Source organism: Gadus chalcogrammus, chromosome 18 (genome assembly GCF_026213295.1).
Source record: "Gadus chalcogrammus isolate NIFS_2021 chromosome 18, NIFS_Gcha_1.0, whole genome shotgun sequence".
NCBI classification, from domain to species: domain Eukaryota; kingdom Metazoa; phylum Chordata; class Actinopteri; order Gadiformes; family Gadidae; genus Gadus; species Gadus chalcogrammus.
In genome coordinates, this window is record NC_079429.1 from 13,606,546 (window position 1) to 13,632,439 (window position 25,894).

The following is a 25,894-nucleotide window of genomic DNA, read 5'->3' on the forward strand; positions in this document are numbered from 1 at the left end:
GTGTGTGTGTGTGTGTGTGTGTGCATATGTGTGTACATACATATGTTGTGTGTGTGTGTGTGTGTGTGTGTGTGTGCAACCTGGTGTGTGTCCAAGTGTCTGCTGCAGTGACTCTTTGATGTGTTCCATGAACTTTGACCTCGCTCTTTATTTGAAAAATACACAAATCACACATAACACTTTTATGTCTACATATTCATATATCTATTGTGTACCAATAGGATCTCAAACAATAAGTCCCGTTATAGAATGTGGGACACATACTCATCTATTCTACATAATCATTCTTGAAATGCTGTAAGCCGTGATAATCTAGCATTGTATGTTTGGTGGCAAATGTTTATATTTACTACTAGGTCAAAAAGCAATTGCTCAAGTTGTTAAATAAACGACTTGTTGATAAAAAATATATCAGACAGTGTGTTTAGTACCTCTTTGCTCAGAGTGCTCAACCAACCTCAGCCATTAAGTAAGCAGAAAATCCTTCTAGCACCTGCTGATGATAAAAAATTAAACAGTTTGCTTTAACCTATACTCTTTTTACTGCATCGGGCCTATAAAGAGTCAAGAGAATTAAATAGAATTGAGAGTCTTAAAGAAGACGTTTCTCACACCTTTCAGGAAAAACGATTGGGGAAATGTGCGTCAAGCTGACATATTTGGACCTCCATCATGTTGGTGTAAGCCAACTGTCCATGTGTCCAACTAACACCTTCCACAGGCCATCGACGACCGGCAAAATGAGGGACTAAACAGTACTACTCTCAATATCGCTCTATTGATTAGGAGTAGCTGCAGTTCAATATTATAACTACATATATTCAAATTAGCATAACAAAGTATAATAATCGATTGTGATGCAAACAGTTCAGTTCAGATCAAATCAAGCCCAAAGGTAAATAGAAAAAAAATCAAAAGACTCTGAGGATAAGTAGAAGGTAGCAGTAAGGAAAAGTGAAACCCTTTATGACCACTAACATCATAGTTTCATCCAAGCAACAATATGGGTAAACGGAAAATACATTATCTGTCTGTCTCCGGTCGCCCAGGTCTTTCTAGAGAGCCTCTAAAGAGTCTAGCAGAGTCCAGCCACAGTCGATAAGTCCTGCAGGGCCCATTACCTTTCATCGTGTACATCAGGTCCCAGAGACTCACCCCACCACACAGACGCAAGGGGAAGAGGTAAGACAAACCGCTTTGGGAGGGATGAGTTCCCGGGAGCAGCTGAAGGGGAATTCCAACGCAACTGAAGCATTGAACTTCTTTATAGGCAAGGCTGTACCCTGAATTCCCCTTATGGGATGGAGGAATATCTTATTGATGTTTGGTTAATCATTCATATCTATTTATGATGAAGTTATTAAGATGCTTTAAATCCAAAGCAACTTCAACGTGAGTTCCTCGATGCCCACAGGAAAGGCTATTGACATCAGCGGATGGAACCCAGAACGTTCAGTTACAGTTCTCGCTTGTTACACAAAGAAATAACGGACATGAGAAAAGGTTGCTTCGGGGAAGGTGTACACTAGGACAGACTTCCAAACAGATGGATGAGTCAGTGACATCTGTAATTAATGTCTCGTGGAAATTTTGCAACGTTGGGTTAATTGCAGACATGTTCTTTTAAACACACTTTTTCTGGTGTCCTGTTGGAATATGGGAAGACATTTGTGAGATCTACGACCGGCATTGTATCTGACAGGCTTCCTAAATAGCATGAAGCCACCATCATCGCTGTTGCATACATTGTTATTCTGTTTACTTTTTTCCTAAATACACTCACCTGAGGAGAAGGTAGGTGTGTTTGTGCGTTACTATGTTGTAAAATAAGGAATTTATCAAATAAGACTGAACAGTGCATTCAGTCCATTGTCTACATGGTGATTGAGGTCACAAAAATAGACTGAACAAACTCTCACAATGTCTAAACGTCGGCCACTGTAAATGTTTTCTTTCCTTCTGTCTTCCTTTCCTTCCGTTTCCCACCCTATGTGATTCTGGACCCACCGCTCACCAGAATAGTCGCTCCTGGAGTAGCTCACAGCCACGTCGTCAGCCTGTGATTGTTGCAGCGGTTTGGAGTTGACCCTTAAAACAAGCCAGACTATGGAGACCTGAAGACATGTGTGTGTTATTTAACAGCAGGGGACACTGGCAGAATGGCTCCCTCTCTCCCACCCACCCCCAACCTCCCCCCCTCTTCCTTTCTATGACTAGGGTATACATGCATTTTCCCTGATCAATAGTTGAACACGCTAACAACCAATAATAGATAAGATACAAAACATCTGTCTTTTTTAATTTTATTTAAACCGTTCCCTCGACACATTTCTTATGCGAAACATTCATGTTTCAACCACATGAAGTATAAACAATTTGAAGAAACAAAATAAAAAAAAACAATTAGGCTCTCGCACTGAAAGGATGCTTTTGTCCTCATTCAACATATGGATTTGCAAAACAAACAATGTTAATACTTGGTTATTACATATGTAATCTGTTACATTACGGCGATTAATCAATGAATAATTAATCAGTTAACACCTATCTATGACTGTGAACTCGAAGCAAACGATATTTGGGGTGAAATGCTTTGTATATCAAAAGTCTTAACAGTTATACACATGTCAAGAGCTGGATAGGGATAGCAGTTATATTAAACTATTGTATACGTGTGTATCATAAATTTCCGGTTAAAAGGTTTCATAACCGTTTTTTCAAAACCAATTCCACGTAACACTATGAAGAGGTATGACAGTAGTATATTGTAGTTCTTTTCACCTGTCTTTCAAGAAAGTCTTGCATTTGACATGAGATTACCGTAACACAGGACTTAACTTTGCTATCCTCTATGCTGTTTGGAACAAATTAATCGGGACATAACTTCACATAGACTTTAGCTGAATTAGATATACTGGCCAGTCTGAAAGATATTACGCCCTATATAGTCATAACTGCTTTAAGACATGGAATAAATAAGTGTGTTGTGATGGTCTTTCTTAAAAATTCCACACCACTATAAACCACTGTTTATTCTTAAGACTTTTAGCAGATGCGTTTTTATCCGAAGCTACTTGGTGCCTTGAGATGCAGGTCATTTAGGAGCAGGTGGGGGGTTAGGGTAGACCAAAGGGTCTCAAGGATGTCAGTTAGGCTCCACACAGTGGGGATCAAACCCATTAACTTTAGACTGGGAGTCCAAACACCCTTATCATCACTACTCCCGACTATTCCTATGTTAGACCAGTGAGAAGGTTCTTACTCATCCTCGTGACTATGAATCTAGAACCACCATTTTGATCCTTCTCTTCCATCTATCGATTGTGTGTTCTTCCATATCGCTAGTAGGCCTACGTCTCATTTCTTCAGTTTCTTAGTCAGGAGAGGCCACTGATGACAATGTCCAACCAGTAAAACATCCAGTCTGACATGCCAGTGATACCGTGCCAATCGCCATGTCAACAAACTGTTTTAGGTTTCGATTATTTTTCCCTCTGCATATAGTTGGCGCTACAGGAGCGAGGATGGCTGGGGAAGAGGGTGGCCAGGCCAACAGGGGCTGGAGCAGAGCCTCTCTCTCTCTCTCTCTCTCTCTCTCTCTCTCTCTCTCTCTCTCTCTCTCTCTCTCTCTCTCTCTCTCTCTCTCTCTCTCTCTCTCTCTCTCTCTCTCTCTCTCTCTCTCTCTCTCTCTCTCTCTCTCTCTCTCTCTCTCTCTCTCTCTCTCTCTCTCTCTCTCTCTCCCCCCCCCTCCCTCTCTCTCCCAGGGAGAGGAACGTTGATTATCCTGCCAAGCTGCCTGAGAATCTTTAACAGAGCGCACCAAGACAAAGTCACGGAGGCCAGAGGGATAGGGAGGAAGAGGGGGAATTCAGGATGGGGATGAGCTGAAGACAAAGAAAAGGCAATGATAGAGACGGGCTAAAAAGACAACGTAAGGCGTAAGTGGTAAATAATATCAACTCAATCATTGAGAGGAGCAAACGAGAAAAATAAAGAAGTAGCCTATAGGCTACAATAATTTTTTTGTTAATTCAGAACAAAATGCTTCAGTGCTATAGTGGATAGTTGGATGACATGGGCCATAGGTTGGGGTAGCTCGCCATCGAGCTGTTAGGCCAGATCCCAGCAGCAACACAATCTCATTGAAACTACAGACCACTTGTTCATGTCCCGCTACTTTGACAGCTTCTACAGGAACACAGGACACATTGTGAACTTCACGTAAAACACAATGACTTCTGTAGCCGATACCATGAACCACACACAATTGTCGTAATCTCATCTCTTGCTTCTCACAACCTTTTGAATAGCTCAAAATAAGGTACCTTCAATCCAGAAAAGTGTTTGTACAAACAATATGTCAACCACACAACCATACAGCGAACCCCTTCGATACTAAGAACCAATGTCCATGACAAGCTCAAAACAAGCTCATCTTCCATGTTATGAATCATTCCCTCTGGGAATGCTGTTGGAGCGTCAGAGCTCAACTTAGTGTCGTGCCACTCCTGGCGCCGAGACGTTCCTAGATGCTACGTTCACTAGAGTTCAAATTTGCTCAACTTTCACGCTGACCCTTCATCAATAATCAATCACATTCGAATCCGACATTGTGTCCACCGGAAAAAATAATAGTTACATTTATGAACAATTCATAGATCTCCAATGCCCAGCCCAGACTAACGCCTACACAGCACGTCTCCAACGCCCAGCCTAGCGCCTACACTATTGAATAACAAATTAAATCCATCCTCAAATTCATGGGACAGACACCAGTACATGCAAAAAGTAAATGCAGACTAGTAAACACAATGGTACTTTTCCCAATACATTGAACTACGATGGTTTAAAGTAAACGAGAAAAGCCAAACTCACAATTTCTAATAATTTCTGTTTTATTTCCAAACATTTAAAAAGATTTGTTGCAAAAAAATCGTTGCCTCCCGTAGCTAATACCAAGAACTACACACACACACACACACACACACACTTTTTGGGGGGGTTGGAATAAGAAAACAATGCAGAGACAGGTCCTATTAACTGGCCTATTACCGCACCAGGTTTCCTTCCTGGGATTAGAGGTGAGCTCCGCGGAGAGATTACAGCGGAGGCTGGTTCTGTAGCTGGGTCTTTCCAGAAGGACTGCTCACTCAGCAGGACCTGGTCCCTGCTACAAACCCAACAGAGAGATGAGATGAGCTGGAGACGTCCAAACAGTTGGAAATGAGTCAGTAACATCTGTAATTAACTAAGTAATTTCGTAACTTTGGGATAATGTGGAGTTGCTGTTTTAAAGTACACTTTTTCTCATGTGTCTCATTGGAATATGGGGAGAAACCGAATAGCACTGAAGAAGAAAAGTGTTTTGCTTTTTGCTGGCAGTTGGAATCCCTTGCTCAACGACACTACAGCAGTGGTCGGTGAGAGCAAACTTTTCCCCTGATCCTATGCATCACAGGCATTGCCTAAAGCTCCACAGATGTTGGGCACATCATAACTACTTGAACTGTATGATATATTAAAACATTTTTAAAATCCTCAAAATCCTAGACTGCCATCCAAAACCCAAAAAATTAAATCATCCTCATTGCCAAGAACAGTTTGGTCGCAGGCAAGGGCTTGGACAGGCATTTCAAAACAACATACGATACCCCTTGGATCATAGATTTGTGACTCAAAAACAAATGATGATCTTAGTTTATACTTAAACATACGCACCCCCTCACGCACACACACGCACACGCACACACACACACACACACACACACACACACACACACACACACACACACACTGAATTGGCCTCCATTAAATTAACATGTTGATGTATTGACTTGCCAATATTTGGGTATGAAGGTATCGGACTGCCTGTTCTGTTCTCTGCAAATTGTTTACGCAGTAAATATCTATATATTCATATTTATACATATACATATATATATACCAAAGAAGATAACGTTCCTTTTGACTCAATTTACTTATTGTGTCTGCTGAGATGTTGTTTTAACTCATGGACCGCAGGACAACCCAATGGTAAGGAGGGAGATTCCAAAGATCCTTTTAGAGAAGGGGGTGGAGGGATGTACCAAATGGGGTTCAGTAAGGAAGGGTGAAGGTGTGCCAAAATTGCATTTATAAAAGGTTCAATTTAATATAAGTTCAATAAGTCATTTGCCAGCATTGTTCAGTCCACCCATCTGGGTGTGTAAATACCAACCCTAAATGGTAAAACCTGTTTCAGGTTCAAGTAATGAAGTGAAATTCACTTTGTGAACCTGGAAATGCTCAGCAGATTAGCGGAGGGAATATAGATCACTGTACCTACAGTTCGTAGGCCTGCTACTCAATGGAAACACTTTGTAACAGCTCAGGCTAATAGGAAACACCATTAGGTGACCAAATTGGATTCCTGTTTCACATCTCAAGAAAAAACACAGGCCGCTTCTGTTATTATTTGACATACATCAAAATATCAGTTTAAACACAGTTACACACTTAAGTCAAGGCAAGTCCATTCAATCTTTTTAGCTTAGCCCTTAATCACAATTAAAATCTCAATGGGCTGAGTAGGCCCTATATTACCGACATTCAAATGAAGATGTTATGAACAACGGCAAAATCTTTGTTAGAAAATATTATGTCTTCATCCATTCCTGGATGAAGACATAATATTTCCTGGACATTAAGGAGTCATGGGTCGCATATCCACTTTTCTTCACACACAACATTTGATCTCATAATCTGTCTTGCTTCCCCTCTGTGCCTTTTTGTTTTGCCAGCCTCTCTCCCACATCATTGATACCAAGTCATCTCCTCCAAGCTCTAAACGTTCTGTCCTTGTTACCTCTCTCTCTCTCTCTCTCTCTCTCTCTCTCTCTCTCTCTCTCTCTCTCTCTCTCTCTCTCTCTCTCCCCCTCTCCCCCTCTCTCTCTCTCTCTCTCTCTCTCCCCCCCTCTCTCTCTCTCTCTCTCTCTCCCCCTCTCTCTCTCTCTCTCTCTCCCCCTCCCCCTCTCTCTCTCTCTCTCTCTCTCTCTCTCTCTCTCTCTCTCTCTCTACCTGTCAGGGAAACAGAATCTCTTCTCATGATCTTGATCCTATTCGCTGTGTGGCTCCTTCCCCCCCCACCCACCCTGTCCCAACCAGAAGGAGCGCACGAGGGAGTGAGCGGAGAACTCTTTTCCATCTCACATCTCCAACCCATCAAGGCTCTGACCATGAAATGTGATTTTTCTTCCTCTCCTGGGGAAATGTGGTCTGTGTAGGATATATATTTCTCTCTCGCTCAATATGCTGAGATTGAGATGACAGGGGCCTGGACAACGAATTCGGGGGTGTATTGAATTAAAACCTTGTTTTTTGGACCGCTAGGGCGACGCCGCTGACGATAGCCTGGTGCTGGGACGATGGGAAACGCGTTTGTTAACCGTGTGTACCATTGTCATGTTTGAATCAAATTGAGGAAGTCGACAGCTGCCTTTGTGATTTCAAGGCCGTCCGAACGAGTAACGTTTCAGCACAGCGCTGATCAGGTTCAGACTCTAAACCACAATGTAACTACAATAATGTATTGACACGATTACATCTTCAATTGCCTTTCTTCTACACACTTTTGTTTCTTATTATTCATTCTTATTATCCATGATTTCGTCAAAAATCCCTGCCTATCCTCGTTAGAAGACTAATTAGGTTCAACTGTCCCAACAAGTTGGGTTCCCTTTGGGTTTCTCTGGTATTTCTACATCTCAGCCCCCAAACAACGATTTGTTTACTGTAAACGCACGTTGCCGTGGGGAGTCTCCATCTGCATCAATAATATATTTTGTGAGAAAGAATCCAGTCTTGGTTGTTGCAAAATATTCTGGCCTCCATGCCAACCCCAAACACACTGCATTCAGAGTATGAGTTTTAGTGTCTGCATTGTTTGCGTGTGTGCGTGTGTATTGTGTGTTAGCGTTTCTGTTGCTAAATCAGCCTTGGCTTTAGCTAAGGTTTTTGGGGTCATTAATAAAATGTAATTGCAGTCTTGCGTAGCTGTTTATCAGATTCTCGCCCTCCAAACAATAGCTGTGGTTTGAAACTTGAGATCCACTCTGGCCTGCAGGTTTGGCCAAATCACTAACCCCACTATGCCTTCTCTCTATTTTTAATCCTCCTCTAATGTCAGCACAACACACACCGTAAAACACAGACACAAAAAACACACACACACACACTCACACACACACACACACACACACACACACACACACACACACACACACACACACACACACACACACACACACACACACACACACAATACAGGCACTACAGTGATGAACATTTATTTGAGTTATTTGTTCTAATGCAAAAAGTTTTTCATTTGTTTTGATAATTTATAATTAGATATCATGTTTGACTGCAGAAGACACAATGTTAAAATCTAAATATCTGGTAAATAGTTGCCTGTATTGGTTTTCATGGTAATCGGGTTCAAAACATACAATTACAAAAATACACTAGTACACATTATTACCAGGCCAGTACTGTGTGTACTAGTGCAACACGAATATACAGTACACAATGATAAAGTATTCAAATGCATCCATAGTGGTTTGAAAAGCCACAAAGGGGAAAAGGGTTTTGGAGAGAACACACACAGTTGACCCAGTGGTAGGCTATAATAGACATCGCTCTGCCTCTGAGCTGGAGACATGATGACTGCGTGATGTCCAGGCCAGGGCGGAGGACTCCCATACACTTCCATCCTCACCTACTCACGACCGCAGTCTGGGCTGACTGTAAGACTCCCAAAGACCCAAAAGCTTCCCAGCACCGTATCACCCTCAGCCAATGGAAAAGAGAGAGAGAGAGAAAGAGAGGGGGAGACTATGATGGCTAGATAATCAATGATTCATAATGGGAATACGTTACAAGTGCGCAAACAAGGTAGAAATACGACAGAGTTAAGCCCCAAGAGTAAAAGTTAGGTGGTGTTAAAGGTTAACAGCGATGCTTTATATATACTATCAGTGAGCTACACTAGAGATATTTGGCTCTTCCGCAAGTGTTTTTATTACAGATTGTTTTTTTTCAAACAACTATTGTAACTTTTCCACATGAGAAAATACCAACCTATCGCACGGACACTGAAAACTATACAAGCTGTGCAAAGAAATCGGTTCAATTATCCACACAATGTATCAAAATCTTATATCACGTCATTCATTCATTAGGACTGTGATAGGCTGCTGTCCAACGTTTACGCGCACCATTTGCAGTCATCATTCGTCAAACTTGTGACCGGTTTATGCAAACATCCACTTAAAAAGCGCGCAGAAAAGAACAAGAGATATGCATTTGGGACTCAAGTGGACCTTAGAAATAATGGCTTGGTAGCGCAAGAGGTTTGCCAAATCAAATAGTAGGGAGCCCTTAGACTGGCAACCTCACTGAGCACATATGCAGACACAATCACAGAGCCAAAACCAACTAACACACATATATATAGACTCATACACAAACACATATAGGTAGAAACTAAGTCCCTCACACCCATACACAAACGTACACACACAGATACGTAGGTATAAACTTGCATACACATACCGGTGCACCCACACCCACACACACCCGCATGTACACAAACCAAACACATACAAACAAATTTGGAAGTTCACCTTTGAAAGGAAAACTATCATCTAATAGTCTATGGTTACCTTTTAAAGGGAAACATAGACTAATAATCTATTTCTTTTAATAATTTGGTTTACTGATATTTTCTAAATTTTTTTCAATGGTTGCAGTGGTTTCTTTTGATTTATAATGCCTTCTGCGTCCACATTGTTTCATGTGTCCGGTATGGAATGTTCTTTATTGATACATTTTGCCAGACTGACAGTGAACCAAATACGTAGCGCCATGAGCTATGATCACAGCTTCTGTCGCTTTCACTTCTATTTTTTTGTTTTGGTTTTTCTGTTCCCCTAAATCTTACGTCACATAAAAATGTCAGATCATAGTTACTGTATTATACTCGGGTCATATTCTAACATTAAGGAGGCTGAAAATTAGAGGATTGAGATACCGAGAGACAGAGAGAAAGAGAGAGAGAGAGAGTGAGAGCGAGAGAGCGAGAGAGAGAGAGAGAGAGAGAGTGAGAGCGAGAGCGAGAGAGAGAGAGCGAGAGAGAGATGGGAAAGGGACATTGACATTGAGCTATAGATTGAGGGAGTGAAGTAGAGAAAGCGACCTCGGCGGGAAGCGTAAACGTTTGTCAACAAAATATAAAAATGGGTGAGGGCTTCATCATTAAGGACCAATCAGCTGAACAGACAGCCAGCGATGGACCAATCAGACACGGCCGTCTTACAGACAGGCGCTGGGGCCGGGCATTAGATGAATGCTCGGTGGAGCCATTGGAGGCTGCTGGAGGAGAGCTCCGTCAGCTCCAATAGAGATGATCACACCCCGACGGGGTCCAACAGAGGAGCCCGGTCCAGGGGGCTTACCGGGCTGACTCCCACCTGAGCCCCCGAAATTAGATGCCGGTGAGGTGGACCCGGGCCAAGAAATGGAAATGAGAGCTGGTGTGTGTGAGTGTCTGTGTGTGTGCGAGTGTGTGTCCGGTGTGTGTTTCTGTGTGTGTGTCCAGTGTGTGTGTGTGTGTCCAGTGTGTGTGTGTGTGTCCAGTGTGTGTGTGTGTGTCCAGTGTGTGTGTGTGTGTGTGTGTGTGTGTGTGTGTGTGTGTGTGTGTGGGTGTGTGTGTGTGTCCGATGTGTGTTTCTGTGTGTGTGTCTAGTGTGTGTGTGTGTGTGTGTGTGTGTGTGTGTGTGTATGTGTGTGCGTGTGTGTGTGTGGTTTGAGTATGCTTGAGTCACTGAAGAAAAACGTTCAAGTAGCAAGCCACGACAATAAAACATGTCGAAGTCAAATTGATTGGAACTAAATTTAAGGGCTAGGTGGTTAACAGAGGAAGGAAGGGAGGAGAGAGGGGAAACAGTGATGTAGTCAGAAAGAGAAGGATTGAGAGAAAGTCAGAGGAAGGGGTGCAGTACTCACTGCAACACTTGGTATTGGTCAGGCAGAAAGAGAGTGTGTGAGAGAGAGAAAGAGTGAGAGAGATGAAGGGAGAAGAGAAGGGGAAGATGGAGAGAGGGAAAGAGATTGCGGGATGATGGACAAAGTGGATGCAGAAGAGGACAAGAGAGAGCGAGGAAAAAAAGCGACAAAATGAACGCACATCGGCTGTGAAAACACAGCTCGACTCCAGCATCCAAAGCAGTCGACGGACGGTAACCCAGAGTTATGGTCCATATACCTCCCCACTCACTCCTCCACGAACCTCCCAGGTGACACCACGTTCTCTTCTTTAACCTCTAACTCCAGCCTAACTCAGAGCGGGCGAAGGCCCTCATAACCGCCCCGTGCCTGCTCCCCCATTGGCCCAGAGCAGCGACCTCACCTTCAGACGCTACTTCATCTGGTAAATTGTTGCGGTTGAGATTAAACCCCTGATCCAGGCGAGGCCCACATTCCTTATTTTCCTTCCGTGTTCGGGCCTACTCGTAGAGAATGAACCTGCCCGGTCTCCCTTTACGCCTGGCTGTTTCTAATTAGGGACTTTTTGGTGTTTTTTTTTACTGTGAATATAGCAAAGCAAGGGAGATTTTAGCATGCGTTCCTGATTGAGGTCTGTGTGTGTGTGTGTGTGTGTGTGTGTGTGTGTGTGTGTGTGTGTGTGTGTGTGTGTGTGTGTGTGTGTGTGTGTGTGTGTGTGTGTGTGTGTGTGTCTGCGTGTGTGTGTGTTTGAGAGTGTGTCTGCATGTGTGTGTGTGTGTGTGTGTGAGAGAGAGTGTGTCTGCATGTGTGTGTGTTTGTGTTTGTGAGTATGTGTGTGTGTGTCACCCTTTCAGTGTGCACAGCCATAACAGCATGCTACCGACTCCCTCAGGAGTATAGGGCTGGATGAGTGAAGCATGCTGGTGAATGGATGAATAATAAAGTATGCGTTGGTATTGCATTGTTAATCGGTTAAAAAGAGAAACAGGTATAAATCGCGTATAACACTTAACACAGAAGGGTCTGTGTTTATGCTCTGTGTTTATGCTCTCTCTCTCTCTCTCTCTCTCTCTCTCTCTCTCTCTCTCTCTCTCTCTCTCTCTCTCTCTCTCTCTCTCTCTCTCTCTCTCTCTCTCTCTCTCTCTCTCTCTCTCTCTCTCTCTCTCTCTCTCTCTCTCTCTCTCTCTCTCTCTTTCAATCCTGTCCTTTATAGCAAACTTGATTTGACTATAGGTAACCATAAGTAGGATCCAGAAGACTGAGCAAAGATTACAAACCAGCATCTCTCATGGTGATATGGGGAAGAGATATCGGTTAGTTAAATGAGTTAGTCTGATGGGGAGGGACATGGGTTAATGCTATGGGTTAGTCATATGGGTTTGTAAAATTAGTTAGGGGTTAGTGGTATTGGTTAGTGATATGGGTTAGTGAAATGGGTAAGTGATACAGGTTAGCTATATAGTTTAGTGATATTGGTAAGTGTTATGGGTTAACAATATGGGTTAGTGATATGGGTTAGTGATATGGGTTACACATATGGGTTAGTGATATGGGTTACACATATGGGTTAGTGATATGGGTTACACATATGGGTTAGTGATATGGTTTAGTGATATGGGTAAGTGTTATGGGTTAACAATATGGGTTAGTGATATGGGTTACACATATGGGTTAGTGATATGGGTTAGTGATATGGGTTAACAATATGGGTTAGTGATATGGGTAAGTGTTATGGGTTAACAATATGGGTTAGTGATATGGGTTACACATATGGGTTAGTGATATGGGTTAGTGATATGGGTTAGTGATATGGGTTAGTGATATGCTTTACACATATGGGTTAGTGATATGGGTAAGTGTTATGGGTTAGTGATATGGGTTAGTGATATGGGTTAGTGATATGGGTTAGTGATATGGGTTAGTGATATGGGTTAGGTATGGTGTAGTGGCTAGTCTGCCAGCCATAAGGTACTTGGTTTGATCCACATCGTCCGATGCATATCCACAGGTCTCCTAGAGCTACGATGGCTCTGACACGTAGCTTCATCTACAACGTAACCTGATGAAGGTGTCAGCTAGATGAATATAACGGATAAACCGACTGCCATCGTCATTGAATGAACACCAGAAGAAATACACAGCAGCTGATGTGTACCCACAACGGCAGGTCTGGGAACAGCGCTCATGGAGACCCTCCATCGGACCAGACCACTCCCAGGCAAGGCCACACCGGGACATTTCAAACATGTCTCTCACAGACCTGGAGATGTCCATGACGTCTTTTGAGATGTTAAGAAAAAAGTTTGTCGACAAACACATTTTTTTCCCCAGAGTCTGTGTTTGGATACTGAACCACAAGGCCAGCAGATCTTCACAGTAGGTTGAGTTGAAACCATAACAACCCCCCCACCAACTTTTAATATGCTTACATATTAACAGATTGACATGCAAATTAAGGAAGACTCCCAACCAATACGGCCTCCCAGGCCGTATAGCTTTTCCTCAGGAATCTGATATACTACTCTATCGTCCCCATGCTTCCATCGGAATCCATTGGAATAATGAGTATTATCAATAGTCGTTAAAGGTTAATATTAGTAATAATGCAGGCCCATTGGTGTTATTAATATAAGTAATGTATTAGCAATAGCATTGGCAGAAATGTATTAATTTTAGTGTAATATAATTTTGTAGTTAATATTACTACGACTAAAGATTTAGGAGTTGCTGTGGACAAACCCACACAGGCGTGCACGCACGCACACACACACACACACACACACACACACACACACACACACACACACACACACACACACACACACACACACACACACACACACACACACACACACACACACACACACGCGCTCAATCCGGGCTGACTTCTAGACCTAGGCGGTATGGTTCCACTTTGACCAGTGATTGTATTCTTCTTCATTATTCAAACCGAGGGGGCAACTAATGCCAGTGCTTGTGGCAAATGCCTTCCAGGTGTGTTTGATTGGCGCAGTAAGAAGTATTTAACACAAGGTGAAGTCATTAACACATGCTAGATTGGCAGATGTGGAGACAGCTGCCTTTTAGTGTAGAAGTAGCCAGAGCTGCGGGTCAAATGTGTGATTAAATTGCACATTGTGCTGCTGCACATGTTCGTTACGAGGAGGATTTATGTTTTGTTTTTTTGTGAAACCCCTTCATTTCTATTTTCAATAAATGGTGTTGATTATCAAACTGTTAAGAATGTCGCTTGAACACATTTAAAGAAGAATCGTTGCGTTTTTAAAGATCAAACTGAGACTGCAGACCTAGTAGCTTAACTAATGGGATAAGACGCTTTTACATTTCTTGGTCAGTGTCGCCACCTGCTGGTAGAATCAGGATCGTGCTTCATCTACCGAACATCATGTTCTATATCATGTTCTACACACCACGTATTTGATTCTACTGCGATTTACACCAGAGGTAGGTTAGCTATAAGAGTTCATAAAACATAAGAGATATGAATGTAGGTGCGGTTCGGTGTGGTAAAATAAAAGTAGACCTCTTCTGATTATAGACCCAATCATCAACAGTAGGCTATAGGCCTATGTGAGGCAAAGCACAGGTTTACAATGGGAAATTATACTGCAAACATCGAAGTATTTTATCGTTATACATATTAAGAATCATTAAGTGCCTGCAATTTACTGTGAATCAAAACGGTCGATGCAGAAGAAGAACAACGGAGTGAGCGATTGCTCCTCAATGAGGGGATCATAATTTCCATTGTAATGGGCCCGCATTCTCCCCCATAACGAATATACTTAACAAATCAGGATTAGCCATTTCGTATTGATCAGCAGGGAAAGACCTTACGAATTTGATCCCTTTTGTCCTCGCTGATTGACCGGGAGATAATCCCTTGTCAGTTTTGACCCATGTGACTAAACGCATCATCCGTTTACCCCTCAACCCAACTCTGAGTCACTGTGCAAACGGCGGGTCCCCCTCGGGTGCCATGGATACCGAGGGCCCCTGACCTCCCCGACGACGTTTTTAGAGGGAGGGAGACACGCCGGACAAATACACGCTCGCGTGTGCAGCGCCCTTATGTGCGTCATAGGGCGGCTGTTGGTTTGCTTTCGTGGCTGCACAAGGGCCAACTGGCCCCACACTGATAAGGCGCTCATCTGATCTTTTTTTGACGGGGGTTAAATGGTCCAAAAAACCAACAACGTATGGGGGTGGGCGTTCATAATTCGCATGCGTCATCCGAGTGTTTTACGCGTTTATTTTGTGCACAACAAATGTTTTTTTTCAAATAGCCTTCGCCAAAGGGACATTGAAATTGTGGCAATTACCTAACAATGGATTTAAAAGGGGGGAAAATGTGTATTTACTTATTTATTTATTTTCGTTTCTCTGAGTTTTGGGTTATTAACACACCTTTGTCATGTAAACAAGCATACACGTTTGCAGCTCTTAACGCAGGCACTAATCCACCATCAATCACTGGCCCCCAGATCACCCTCATCCATTTGGTGTTAGCAGAATACAGGAACATCCTGTCATCAAAGCGGGGCTGCGCCTCTATTATATCAACCACCACCTTCCCAGGTAGGGAGCTCAGTTCGACCGCTCACCCCACACCACACAACACAAAACATGACAAAACGAGGTGTGCGCGTCTGGTTGCTCGTGGCTCTCCATCTCCATCTCAGGTGCGCGGTGGACGCGCTCGCATTTCCGCACGAAGGCCTGCAGAGACACTCTAAAGAGGGGAAACCCACCACCACGACGACCATATCGGCTCAGGAGAAATTCGACCGGATTTTCCACCTGAAGGAGACGCTCCAGAAGCCCCCCTCGCCGCCCCACAAGCAGGCGCCCCAGTTCATGGTGGATCTTTTCAACGCCGTGTCCAAGTCCGCGGGCACCCCGCTGTGCCAAAAGGATATCCTAAAAGGCAACATCGTGAGGAGCTTTGAGGATAAAGGTACGTTGTGAACGGGTTAGGAACGTGCGTGTGTTGAATATCAGGGTCATTACGCAGTTTTCTTTTATAATGAAACTGTTTTGGGAAGATTTGGGCAGCGCGCAAAGTGACCCAAAAATCAATCCCCAAACACCATCAACGACTTTACACACAAGAAAGCATTGAATTGTAAAGAAAACTAACATAGAACCCTACGAGTGGATTTTTATTTTTTTGATGAAAACTAAATCTGCCCCCCACCCCGCCCCACCACACCCACCCCTTCCCATGAAAACAGGTCATACGGGAGAGAGGTTTCACTTCTTCAACCTCTCGTCGTTCAGCAGAGACGAGCGGATGATCAAAGCGGAATTCCGATGGTTCAGGCAGAAACAGAAGCATTACTTCAAGTCCTTAGGGCCGCACGTATATAAGGTAAGGCTCGCACGACCACCCCCCCCCCCCCCCTAGACACACATATTTGTTTAATATTAATCTGATATATTAGTCAGTTCAGGATGTTTGGAAATAAGTTAATAATCTACTACTCCTGCTCAAGGTGGACGTGTACGAGGTTTTGGAGAGCCGGGTGAGGCCGTGGAGAGGGAACCTCATCACGACCCGGTTGGTGCCCCTCTACACCCAAGGGTGGGAGGTCTTCAACGTCACTCAAACGGTGAGTTTCAACAGCGTTGGCGTAGGCTAAAACATGGGAACGCAGTTGCGTTTCTGTATGGGTGTGTCTGTGCGCGAGCCCGTTTGTGTGTGCGCGCACGCGCATATCTGTGCGTATTTTGCCAGTGAATGCGCGTGCGTGTATTTGTGGGAGTGTATGTGTGCGCGCATGTTTATGTCAGTGCATGTGCGTGGACGAGTGCACGCGTGTGCGTGCGTGTTTTGTGAGCGTAGGTGTGCGTATGTTTTCTCTGTGTGTGTATGTGTTCGCGCACACGCATTTACGTGCAAGTCTGTGAGTGTTTTTTCAGTGCATGCGCGCGTGTGTATGTGTGGGTGGTCAATTGATCAGCTCAATCAATGTCAATACGAGTGTGTTGTGTCCTCGCAGGTGTCCAAGTGGATCGGGGACCGCCAGGAGAACAACGGTATCCTGGTGGTGACCACCCTTCCGTCAGGCGCCTGGCTGGAGGCCGCGGCCGAGCACCAACGCACCGACCGCAACGCCTACCTGGTGGTGTTCTCCGACGACGCGAGGACGGAGCTCACCGGCAACACATCCATCCATCACGGTAGAGGAATACGGCTTACTAGAAAACAAAAAAAATCTTTGTCAGGCCCTCCTAGTCTACTTTTCTCATGGACCACAAAATCAATAGTGTAGCCGCCTACAACATGTATTTTTTTAGCCTAGAAGTTATTACGACGATAATAATAATTTTCATTCATAACTTTATATCGATAGGTCATGGGAACGCCCCTCCGAGCAACGACCACCACGACAGGAAACGGAGAGCGATCCCCGCCTTCCTCCGCGGGCGCCCGCAGCCCTGCCAGAGGGTTCCCCTCTTCGTTGACTTCGAGGAAATTGGTTGGGCGGGCTGGATCATATCCCCGAGGGGCTACAACGCCAACCACTGCAAGGGCTCCTGCCCCTTCCCGCTTGGGGAGAGCCTGCGCGCCACCAACCACGCCACCGTGCAGTCCATCATGCACGCACTCAAGCTGTCCGACGACGTGGGCTCCCCCTGCTGCGTGCCGGACAAACTGCAGTCCATCAGCCTGCTGTACTTCGACGACGAGGAGAACGTGGTTCTGAAGCAGTATGATGATATGGTGGCGGTGAGCTGCGGGTGTCACTGAACCCCTGGCCCGCTGGGCTCTTTCTGGACTGTATGGTTGGTTGGCTGGATGGTGGATTCACATCTTTAAGCTAAATTATTGTTGGAAATAAAAAGAAAGCAATGTATTTTCGTCAAAACATGTCTAATATTGTCAAATTGTATTATTTTTAGAAATAAAAGATAGAAAAACGCATTTTATTTTTTAATGTGGGTCCATGGCTAAGCCTTGTCTTTATAGTGAATGACTGGTATAACCTTAATACAAAAGGGTGAAGCTTTAAAGGTTAGCAGTAAAGGCCAGAATGACCTGCAAATCAAGCCTAAAGATTGACGCATTAAATCCAACAAGACAGGATATTATTGATATAAACAAATGGTTGGTATCAATATTGTCAATCATTCAAATGGTTAAAAGTTTGATACACAGTGTGTATCAAACTTGTATCAATGTTCAATACATTAATAAACTTCACAGAATATTTGTGGAATATTAAAAATTATTTCGAAAAATATATGTTAGGAGGAGTACGGTCAGTAATATCTGTTGTTTTTATTGGAATGGATCACATAAACAGTAGTCTATCGATGAAATTCAAAATGAAACACCAAGGCAAAACGAAGTATCCCTTCAAAGTACTCTGCATGTATGATTTTTGGCAAAAGGCAACGGTATTTTACAGTTTATTCTATAAATGATTGCAAAATAACTTCTTCCTTTAAAATCGTTTTTAAAACTTCTGCATGCATAAACAGCCCTTTTTGTGCGATCCTTCACAGGATATAACCAGGATTAACTCAAAGAACTTATATTCAAGGAACTTTAATAGTGCTCTTTGTGACTGCAAACCTACGTGGAAAAATATGAAATTGAGGACCACCATTATAGTGCTCAACCAGAAATACATCCAAAACTCTTAAATTGCAATTGACTCGTCAACATTAGATTACAATTTCAAGATTTACATCCGTCACTCATCTTTCTTATCACATACAACGAACAATATATATATATTATACATCAATTTAAAGCACTATAAAAAAAATATGAAATTGCACATTGTAACACACAAGAAGTTCCTAACAGTCACATACACACACACACACACACACACACACACCCACACCCACACCCACACACACACAACAATCACCATCTTCCCTGCATTATTTGAACAATAGATTCACACGGTTGACTTCATTCCTGTTCAAAAAGCCATCTCCTTACAACAATGAATGGTGGGGACTTTTAGAACAAATGTGTCATTTATCAGAGTGAGCAATGTTTTTTAAGCATAAAAACATCACCAGAAATCCAAATGAAATAAAACCTGAAAGTTCCTAAGTCTATTTAAAAGCCCTTGCTCTATATCAGCTAGCACAATCCAGCTCCTCTACACCCAGAAAGTCTCCCAGCATGTGGTCGTGTTGACCATAAACTGGTTCTAAATAGGGACGGCCTTCGTTACTGTACACCTGCCGTGACCTCTCATTCTGCCTCCGTTCAAACTCGTCCTGCTCCATTTGGGAGGCCTGCACGACAGATTTATGGGATATGGATGTCATGGGCACCGGGACAAATCCGTGGTAGAGCACCATCGGGGTGTTTAACACCTCCATGGTGGGCGCCTGAGGTATGGCGCCCTCTGGTGGCTGGACAGGCAACTGCAAATAGTTCCCTGTTTCTGGATCATAGAAGGTTTTGGTCTTCACCTGGATGGGCATGTCTACGAAAAAGTACTGCCCTGAGTCGGGATCTTGGAGGAGTTTGCGCTGGGTCATGGGGATGGACTGAGTCACGATGGTGTGCTCCACGCTGGACTGACGCGACAGCTGTTGACCACTGTAGCTGGACTGGCGGGAGAGGTTGGCTGGGCGGGGCGCCTCGGTGGCATACGCGTCGATGCTGTGACTTCTCTTCACCGTGACGTCTCCTCCTCTGCCGGCTTTCTCCTTGGCCCGACCCCTCTGCTGTAGCTCCTCCATGATGGACTTCTCAATACGCTGGTTCCTCGTTTCAGTCATTTCCGACGTGTTGACCGACATATCCGCACTGGCTCGGCGCTCCGCGTGATCCCTCACATGCCTGTCCACACTCTGGGATCGTTTGGACTGCCTGTCTACTGCTGGCCGACTCTCGCTGACTTGGGCTTTGTATACGGGTACATTGCTGATCACCCTGTCACTGCTGTAGTTCCTACGTTCGGGTTTGTCGCGAGGATGATGATGCCGGTCACTGCTGCGGCCTTCCCGTTCTGTTAAAATGACGTCAGGAAGTCGATCAACGCTGCGGCCACTGCTCTCCTTCCTGTCCTGCGTTCCTGCCTTGTAGTCGGATCGGACCACTTGGCTGCGATCCAGTCGATCGCTGCCTTGGGCTCTCTGTGGATATTGGGCTTCCTCAGTCTTAGTCTTGGTGTGCCTGTGATGACGACTGCTCTCGTTGGGATGGTATCTTTCTTCAATATTTTGCGCGTGCTCCTTGTTGATGCTCTGGCTCCGCTTTTCAGTGTGTCTTCTGGAGGTGGTAGAGGGTTTGTCCTCGGTCTGTACATTTCCTGGGTTATCAGCGCTGTGTTTAACCGCCCTGGGCTTTCTGCTGCTGCTTGACGACTTCTGAGATGGCTTTTTCTGGCCCTCTTCTTTCTTAATCCTTCTGGTGGTCAACTTCATTGCTTTCATAAGGGCCTTCTCCGATTTAGGTAAAACCGGGGGAGGTTTGGAAGGCCCTGATTGGCTGCCGCTGGCACTGGACGGAGAGCCCGACCTCTCGCTGGGCATCTTGGAGACCTTTTCCCCATCTTCCGTCTCAGCAGTGAGGTCGTCCCTGGAGTCCGCTGCCCAGCTTTCGACCCCGTCTGACAACGGACTCACTCCAGAGTTTCTGTCCTCTTCTTGTGGAACCGTCAGAGTGGGGCCGAATTGGCTTCTCCTGAGATTAATATCGTTTGAAACACTTGAAGGAGACAAACTATTAAGTGGGGAGTTTTGCGGTGAGACTTCGCCAGGGGCGAAGCTTGTAATAATATTTTGAGAATGGTTGCTACTGGCCGATGGCAGTGTTGCTACCCGGTGGGAGATTCTTCTTTACGTGATTTATTGCACACAATTCCGAACCGTTGAGATGTTCTTTCGGCAACCAGAGATGCACTGGCTTTACTGGTTTGTTAGAGAATGTGTTATCTTTGACGATGAATAAGGCAGGGATGTCCAAAGATGGCGAAGAGAGAGTGCTTGCAGGAGACATGGGTGTTGAATTGATTGTCTTTTCCTTTGTCTGTTGGCTTATAAGACTCTCGATTCCTCCCTCTCCACCTTCCCCAGCTCTGTGCCTGCCAACCTCCCGGTCCGCTTCTTCTTTCTCTGTACCAGGAGTTTTTAATAACGGCTTGCAAACTTCTGTCTCCCGTTCCCATACAGAGACAAGCTCTGTTCCTGTCGATACTGAATCGTTATTGAGGTTTCCCAAGACATTAATAGGCTCTCCGTCATTTTCCTCCAACCCTGCAGTCAAATTCTCCAAAGAGTGATAAACGTCATTGTTTCTGTGTCCAGCACTCTCCACAGAGAAATAAGACGACTTTGATGAAAGACTAGCTTGATCAGGAGGGCTTTGGTTAATATTATAGCCATTTACTAACAGTAGAGGAGACACAATGTTTATAGGTATGTCAATGGCAGCCACCTGATCCGGTATCACTTCGGCTTTGGTTGTTTGATCAGCCTCGGCTGTTATCAGATTTGTAGTTCCTGTTTTTTCTGTTAGGACAATACTTTCTTGGTTCAAGGGCTCTACTGGGCATACATCATCCGGCCTTAGTGGGGCCTTGCGCTTAACCTTCCGCGGTGATCCAAGACTGCAAAGACTCTCTTGGCTGTATGTTATTTCTTTCCTTCTTTCCTCTCTTGGTGAGACAGAGACATTTTTGGTCCGCAGCTCAGAAGACGTAACACATTCAGGTAGGATTGGATGTCCCTCAACTGTTGAGTTTGTCTTCTCATTCTTTTTCCCAAGCTTATGATTGAAGGTTTCTCTATTTTGTTCTTCCCTTTCTGAGTCTGTATTAACATCCGTAATAGAGGGTCTTTTATCTTTAGGACCGTCTTTAATGGAGAAGTCCTCCTCAGTTCCATCCATAGCGCTTCCAGACTCTTTTATATTATCCTCCTCATCCTTTCTAGTAACTCCTTTTTTGCTCCTCGGTGGAACAGGTGGCACAGGAGGTACATCCTTCGTCTTCAGATTTTCTTTATTCTCTTTCAACAATTGTTTCCCGTTTTCCTCAGATGTTTTGGGTCTTACTAAATTGTTTTTCAGCTCTAAATCAGGGATGTGCCTTGCATCGTTGAGTTGTTCTATTCCATTGTTTAAATCGTTAGAGTTGCTCGCTAGCCGTTTTTTCAAGTCACCACTGACTGCATTTATACCTGGCAGAGGGACCATTCCGCACAACTGATGACCTGCACCGGGCCTAGTTTCAGTCTGTGACAGAATATGTTTGATTTGATTATGATCCCTCAGATCACCTAACCTCTCTTTGAGCTCCATATCTCTAAGTGCAAGCATACGGCCATTTTGATTTTCCTTTGCATCTGCCGTGAAATTTTGCAAAACCGTCTCACGTTGCTCTTGACTCTGTGCATAATCATGCTCAGCAGCAGTGTTTTCTGCTAACAACGGGTCTGTGTCCTTTTCCTTCAACGATTTATACTTTTGTCTTTCCGATATGACTTCCTCAAGTGCCATTTTTGCTCGGTCATAATTGTCATTTATAATTGCTTTGTTGAGAACAACATGGTTATCTAGCTTTGGGAAACCCTCCTGCTTGTTACGTTCTTGTTCTTTCTTTGTAAACATGTCCCTTTTGGCTTGTGTGTTACCCCTCATGGATAACATCCCCTTTTTGATATTTCTCAGCTCCCTGGAGATCAGGTCGTTCTTTGCCTTCGTCTCTTCATCTATGTTAATAGACCCTCGTCTTTCCCTTGCTTTATCGAGAACATCGCCTCGTCTCGCCCTTTCCAGCTCTTTTAAAGCATTCAAATCATTAATGATGTGCCCACTGTCTCTCATCATCTCTTCCTTCTTTCCCAAACCTATTCTCACTTTATTTTTACATTCGTTATGAACTTCTTCCTGCTCGTCCTCCCTCTCTGCGTGTCTTTGAGTTTTGATATAATTGTTCTGCCTCGCAGAAAATACATGTTTCTTTCTGGCATCCTTCCTTACAGAATCACTTACATATTTCGGTATATAATCATTTTTAGCATTGCACGGATCTCTCTCGATCAGGTATTCATCAGTTGGGCTTGGTAAGTCTGATAGTTTCTCAAGAGTAGGTATAATATCCGATTTAGTGAAATTTCGCTTTGGCACTGGTGGGGGATTTCTTTTGACAGTAGTATTTTCAGAAACGATGTCATTTAATCCACCCGTTTTATTTTGATGGAAGTGATGATCCATAGCGGACCTGTCTTCAATTATATCTTCTTTTGAGTTATCTGTGTTTCTCTTGGTCAGTTTTCTTTTGGGCTCTGAAATCATGTTTTTGATGTGACTCGAGTGACTCGCCTTGTTTTTTTCTGCATTTATTGCGTCCCTGGCTGCATTAATGACATCCATCGTACTTAGAGGATGGGAACTGGCATCTTTATCATTAACAGCTATGAACTGTGCAAAGTCTTTTGATTGGGTTTCCGAGCTACTGGTGTTTTCTGGTAGGTATTGTTTATAAGCCAAGCTCTCTTTCTCCTGTTTATAGGGAGATGGTACTTTAACATCTGCTGCTATTTTGGGTGACAGTCGTTGAACAATATTTGGTGAAAGCGCTGCGTTGACAGCTTCCCCCTTTGGTGCATCTGGCAAAGGTTCCTTTGTTTGCTTTAAAAGACGGCGTCTGTTATCGGGAGAGACACTTAATGCCTTCTGTGGGGCTTGCGGCGGACCAGGCCCAATATCAGCAGTGAAGGCCTTCTTGTACAAATTCAGGGACGGATAGTTTTTCTTGATTACCATTGGGCTCCTGTGGTTTTTCATCTGCATTACAGGTGCAAGATAATTCTCTTCACCTAGATTTCTGCTTCCCAAGGCCTCTCTTTTTGTCTGCAATAAATTTGTTATTAAATAGTCATCGGACAAGGGCGAACAGAAATCGTGTTTCCCAGCATCAACACATGGGGTGTTGGCTTGTTTTGAAACCGGACTGCAAGAAACCCACCCTTCTTTAAAGATGGCCGGTGTGTTTAAGCCTGAAGCAAGTCCCTCAGATCCCATGTTTGTATGGCCGCCGTTATCCACTCGTGGTGGCTGGGTGTCGCGATCAGGCATCTCTGATGATCTGAATTTAGGTGGGCTGTACCGACTCTTAACTCTTTTCCTGTTGTCTTTGAGGTTAAAGAGGATGCTCGAGGCTAGGGACTTGTAACCCTCTCGCCTGATGGGCGTTTCAGAGCCCAACCTGGCCTCTGAGTCCGGTCTGAGGGGCAGGTCGAGGGCTAATTGGAGAATCTCTGATGTTTCCGTCGGCTGTCTTGATGGAATAAGAGGAGTCATCAGCTGACAGATGCTAAACGGAGTGGAGGCCGCAGAGCAGCACTCCTCGATAGCTTGGACTTTAACACTTATAGCTTCCTGTTTCACCTGTACGACACTCTCAGCTCTCAAACTCTCCACTATTGTTTTGGAGATGCGACCTTGAGGAGGGGGGATCACGTTAGGCAGATTAACAGGAAGAGCGCTTCTTGACCTTGATTTGTTTTGCCTCCAGGGGGCAGCATTTGCTTCACTTGTGTTAGAGGAGCACCGCATTTCAGCCAGAAGGACTTTGGGCTTTGGTGGGACCTTTGGTGGAGGAGGTGGGGGGTGAGGTTTTGTAGCAGGGGTTGGAGGAGGTCCAGCCTCAACTCTCTGACACGGTTCCACCCCCTCTGCAGACATAGAGGGTTCTTTGGCAAGGGCTTTCAGACATGTTTGGGAATCCTCTGCATGGAAGATATCTATTCTATGGGCCTCTGCCAGCTCCCTGTAGAGTGGGGAATCATACCATTTGGGGATCTTGTCCGAGGGGATAGAAGTAACTATCTCCTCCCGCCCGAATGGGAACCGGTTGATGTCCCTCCACATCTGAAAAGGGCTAAATTCACTATGAAGGAAAAAGTTTTTAATATTCAGTTTTCTCAGTTGGATAGTGGACTTCCCATTCCTTACTTTTGAGGCGTCTTTTCCAGACTTCTTCGACGAGCCATCACCAGAGGGATTTCGGTGACGGCCGTTTTGCCCAAAATGTCCATCCGCAAGCGTGTCGTGATAATCCGAAGAAAAATCGGAGAGCTCCATCCGGATGCTACGAAGTGCCGATTTATCCCATGATTCTCCATTAGAGTCCTGCTCGACGCTATTGTCCAATATTCCCTTGCAGCCTTTCTCCGTGGCGCTCAATGCCTTCAGGAAAGACGACACCTGGGTCATACTCTGCTGCAAGTCTTTCCCGCCATTGCTGCCGTGATGCTGCGACTGCGCTTGCTTTTTAGACTCCTTCGACTTTGTTTTGCGAGGCGTCCCCACTAAAGGCTTGTGGCAGTTGAACGGTGAAAATCCGTAGGTGAACTCGTCGTTGTAAACGGCGTCGTCCCCCACGCAGAGACTCCGGAAGGCCCGGTCCGTCAGGGTGCTGACCTCCCGGTCGGCCTCATCCATGAGCAGCTCGGTGAAGCCGTTGGGGAAGCGATGGTGCAGCATGCTCCCCGCCCGCTGGCCCAGGTGACGCTTCTCCACACAGGTCATGGCGCGCTGTTTGTCTGACTGTCCCGACAGCGGCCTGGGTTTCCTGGGTGTGTGTCTGTCACGTCTCCCCTTTGATCTGACTGTGTGCAGTCCAACGGACCATCGGCTGACAGTCCATTCAGGTCCCCATGAGGACGAGTAGGTTGGGTATCACTGCTTCCTAAAAATAGAATCCGGTTTTAGACAAAGCATTGACGGCTTATCAAGGCACATATCGTTATAGGTGATAATTTATCAAGTGTGCGAGTGTGTGTCCAAGTTTCTGCATATGCTATAAATGGTTTGAACTTAGAGGGTGTGCAGTTGACCTTTGTGTAC

At 44.6% G+C, this 25,894-nt stretch overlaps 2 protein-coding genes across 5 annotated transcripts in view; one reads left to right on the top strand and one right to left on the bottom strand.

The window, feature by feature from the left end:
- Window positions 1-4,961: 4,961 nt before the first annotated feature.
- Window positions 4,962-25,894, bottom strand: part of LOC130370862 (uncharacterized protein C2orf16) — a 45,926-nt gene continuing 24,993 nt past the window's right edge. For 2 of the 4 annotated variants that reach the window (XM_056576376.1, XM_056576375.1), the window contains one exon: window positions 20,574-25,736. In XM_056576376.1, coding sequence (XP_056432351.1) covers window positions 20,837-25,576 — 4,740 coding nt within the window. In that variant the 5' untranslated portion in view covers window positions 25,577-25,736 and the 3' untranslated portion in view covers window positions 20,574-20,836. Of the gene's footprint in view, window positions 5,171-16,509; window positions 25,737-25,894 lie in introns of those variants that run through there. The other 2 variants (XR_008893118.1, XM_056576377.1) reach the window with 2 other exon arrangements.
- On the top strand, window positions 15,365-17,982 carry LOC130370863 (bone morphogenetic protein 2-like). Its single transcript, XM_056576378.1, has 5 exons — window positions 15,365-16,018; window positions 16,296-16,432; window positions 16,557-16,673; window positions 17,064-17,244; window positions 17,418-17,982. The coding sequence occupies exons 1-5, from the start codon at window positions 15,688-15,690 to the stop codon at window positions 17,813-17,815; spliced, it is 1,164 nt and encodes a 387-aa protein (XP_056432353.1). The 5' UTR covers window positions 15,365-15,687; the 3' UTR covers window positions 17,816-17,982.

What these genes read in the sequence shown, in the direction of transcription:
- LOC130370863 (XM_056576378.1), top strand. Translation starts at nt 15,688, where the DNA reads ATGACAAAACGAGGTGTGCGCGTCTGGTTGCTCGTGGCTCTCCATCTC. An exon ending in TCTTCAACGTCACTCAAACG is followed by an intron (nt 16,674 to 17,063) that starts GTGAGTTTCAAC and finishes GTGTCCTCGCAG; the next exon opens with GTGTCCAAGTGGATCGGGGA. An exon ending in CAACACATCCATCCATCACG is followed by an intron (nt 17,245 to 17,417) that starts GTAGAGGAATAC and finishes TTATATCGATAG; the next exon opens with GTCATGGGAACGCCCCTCCG.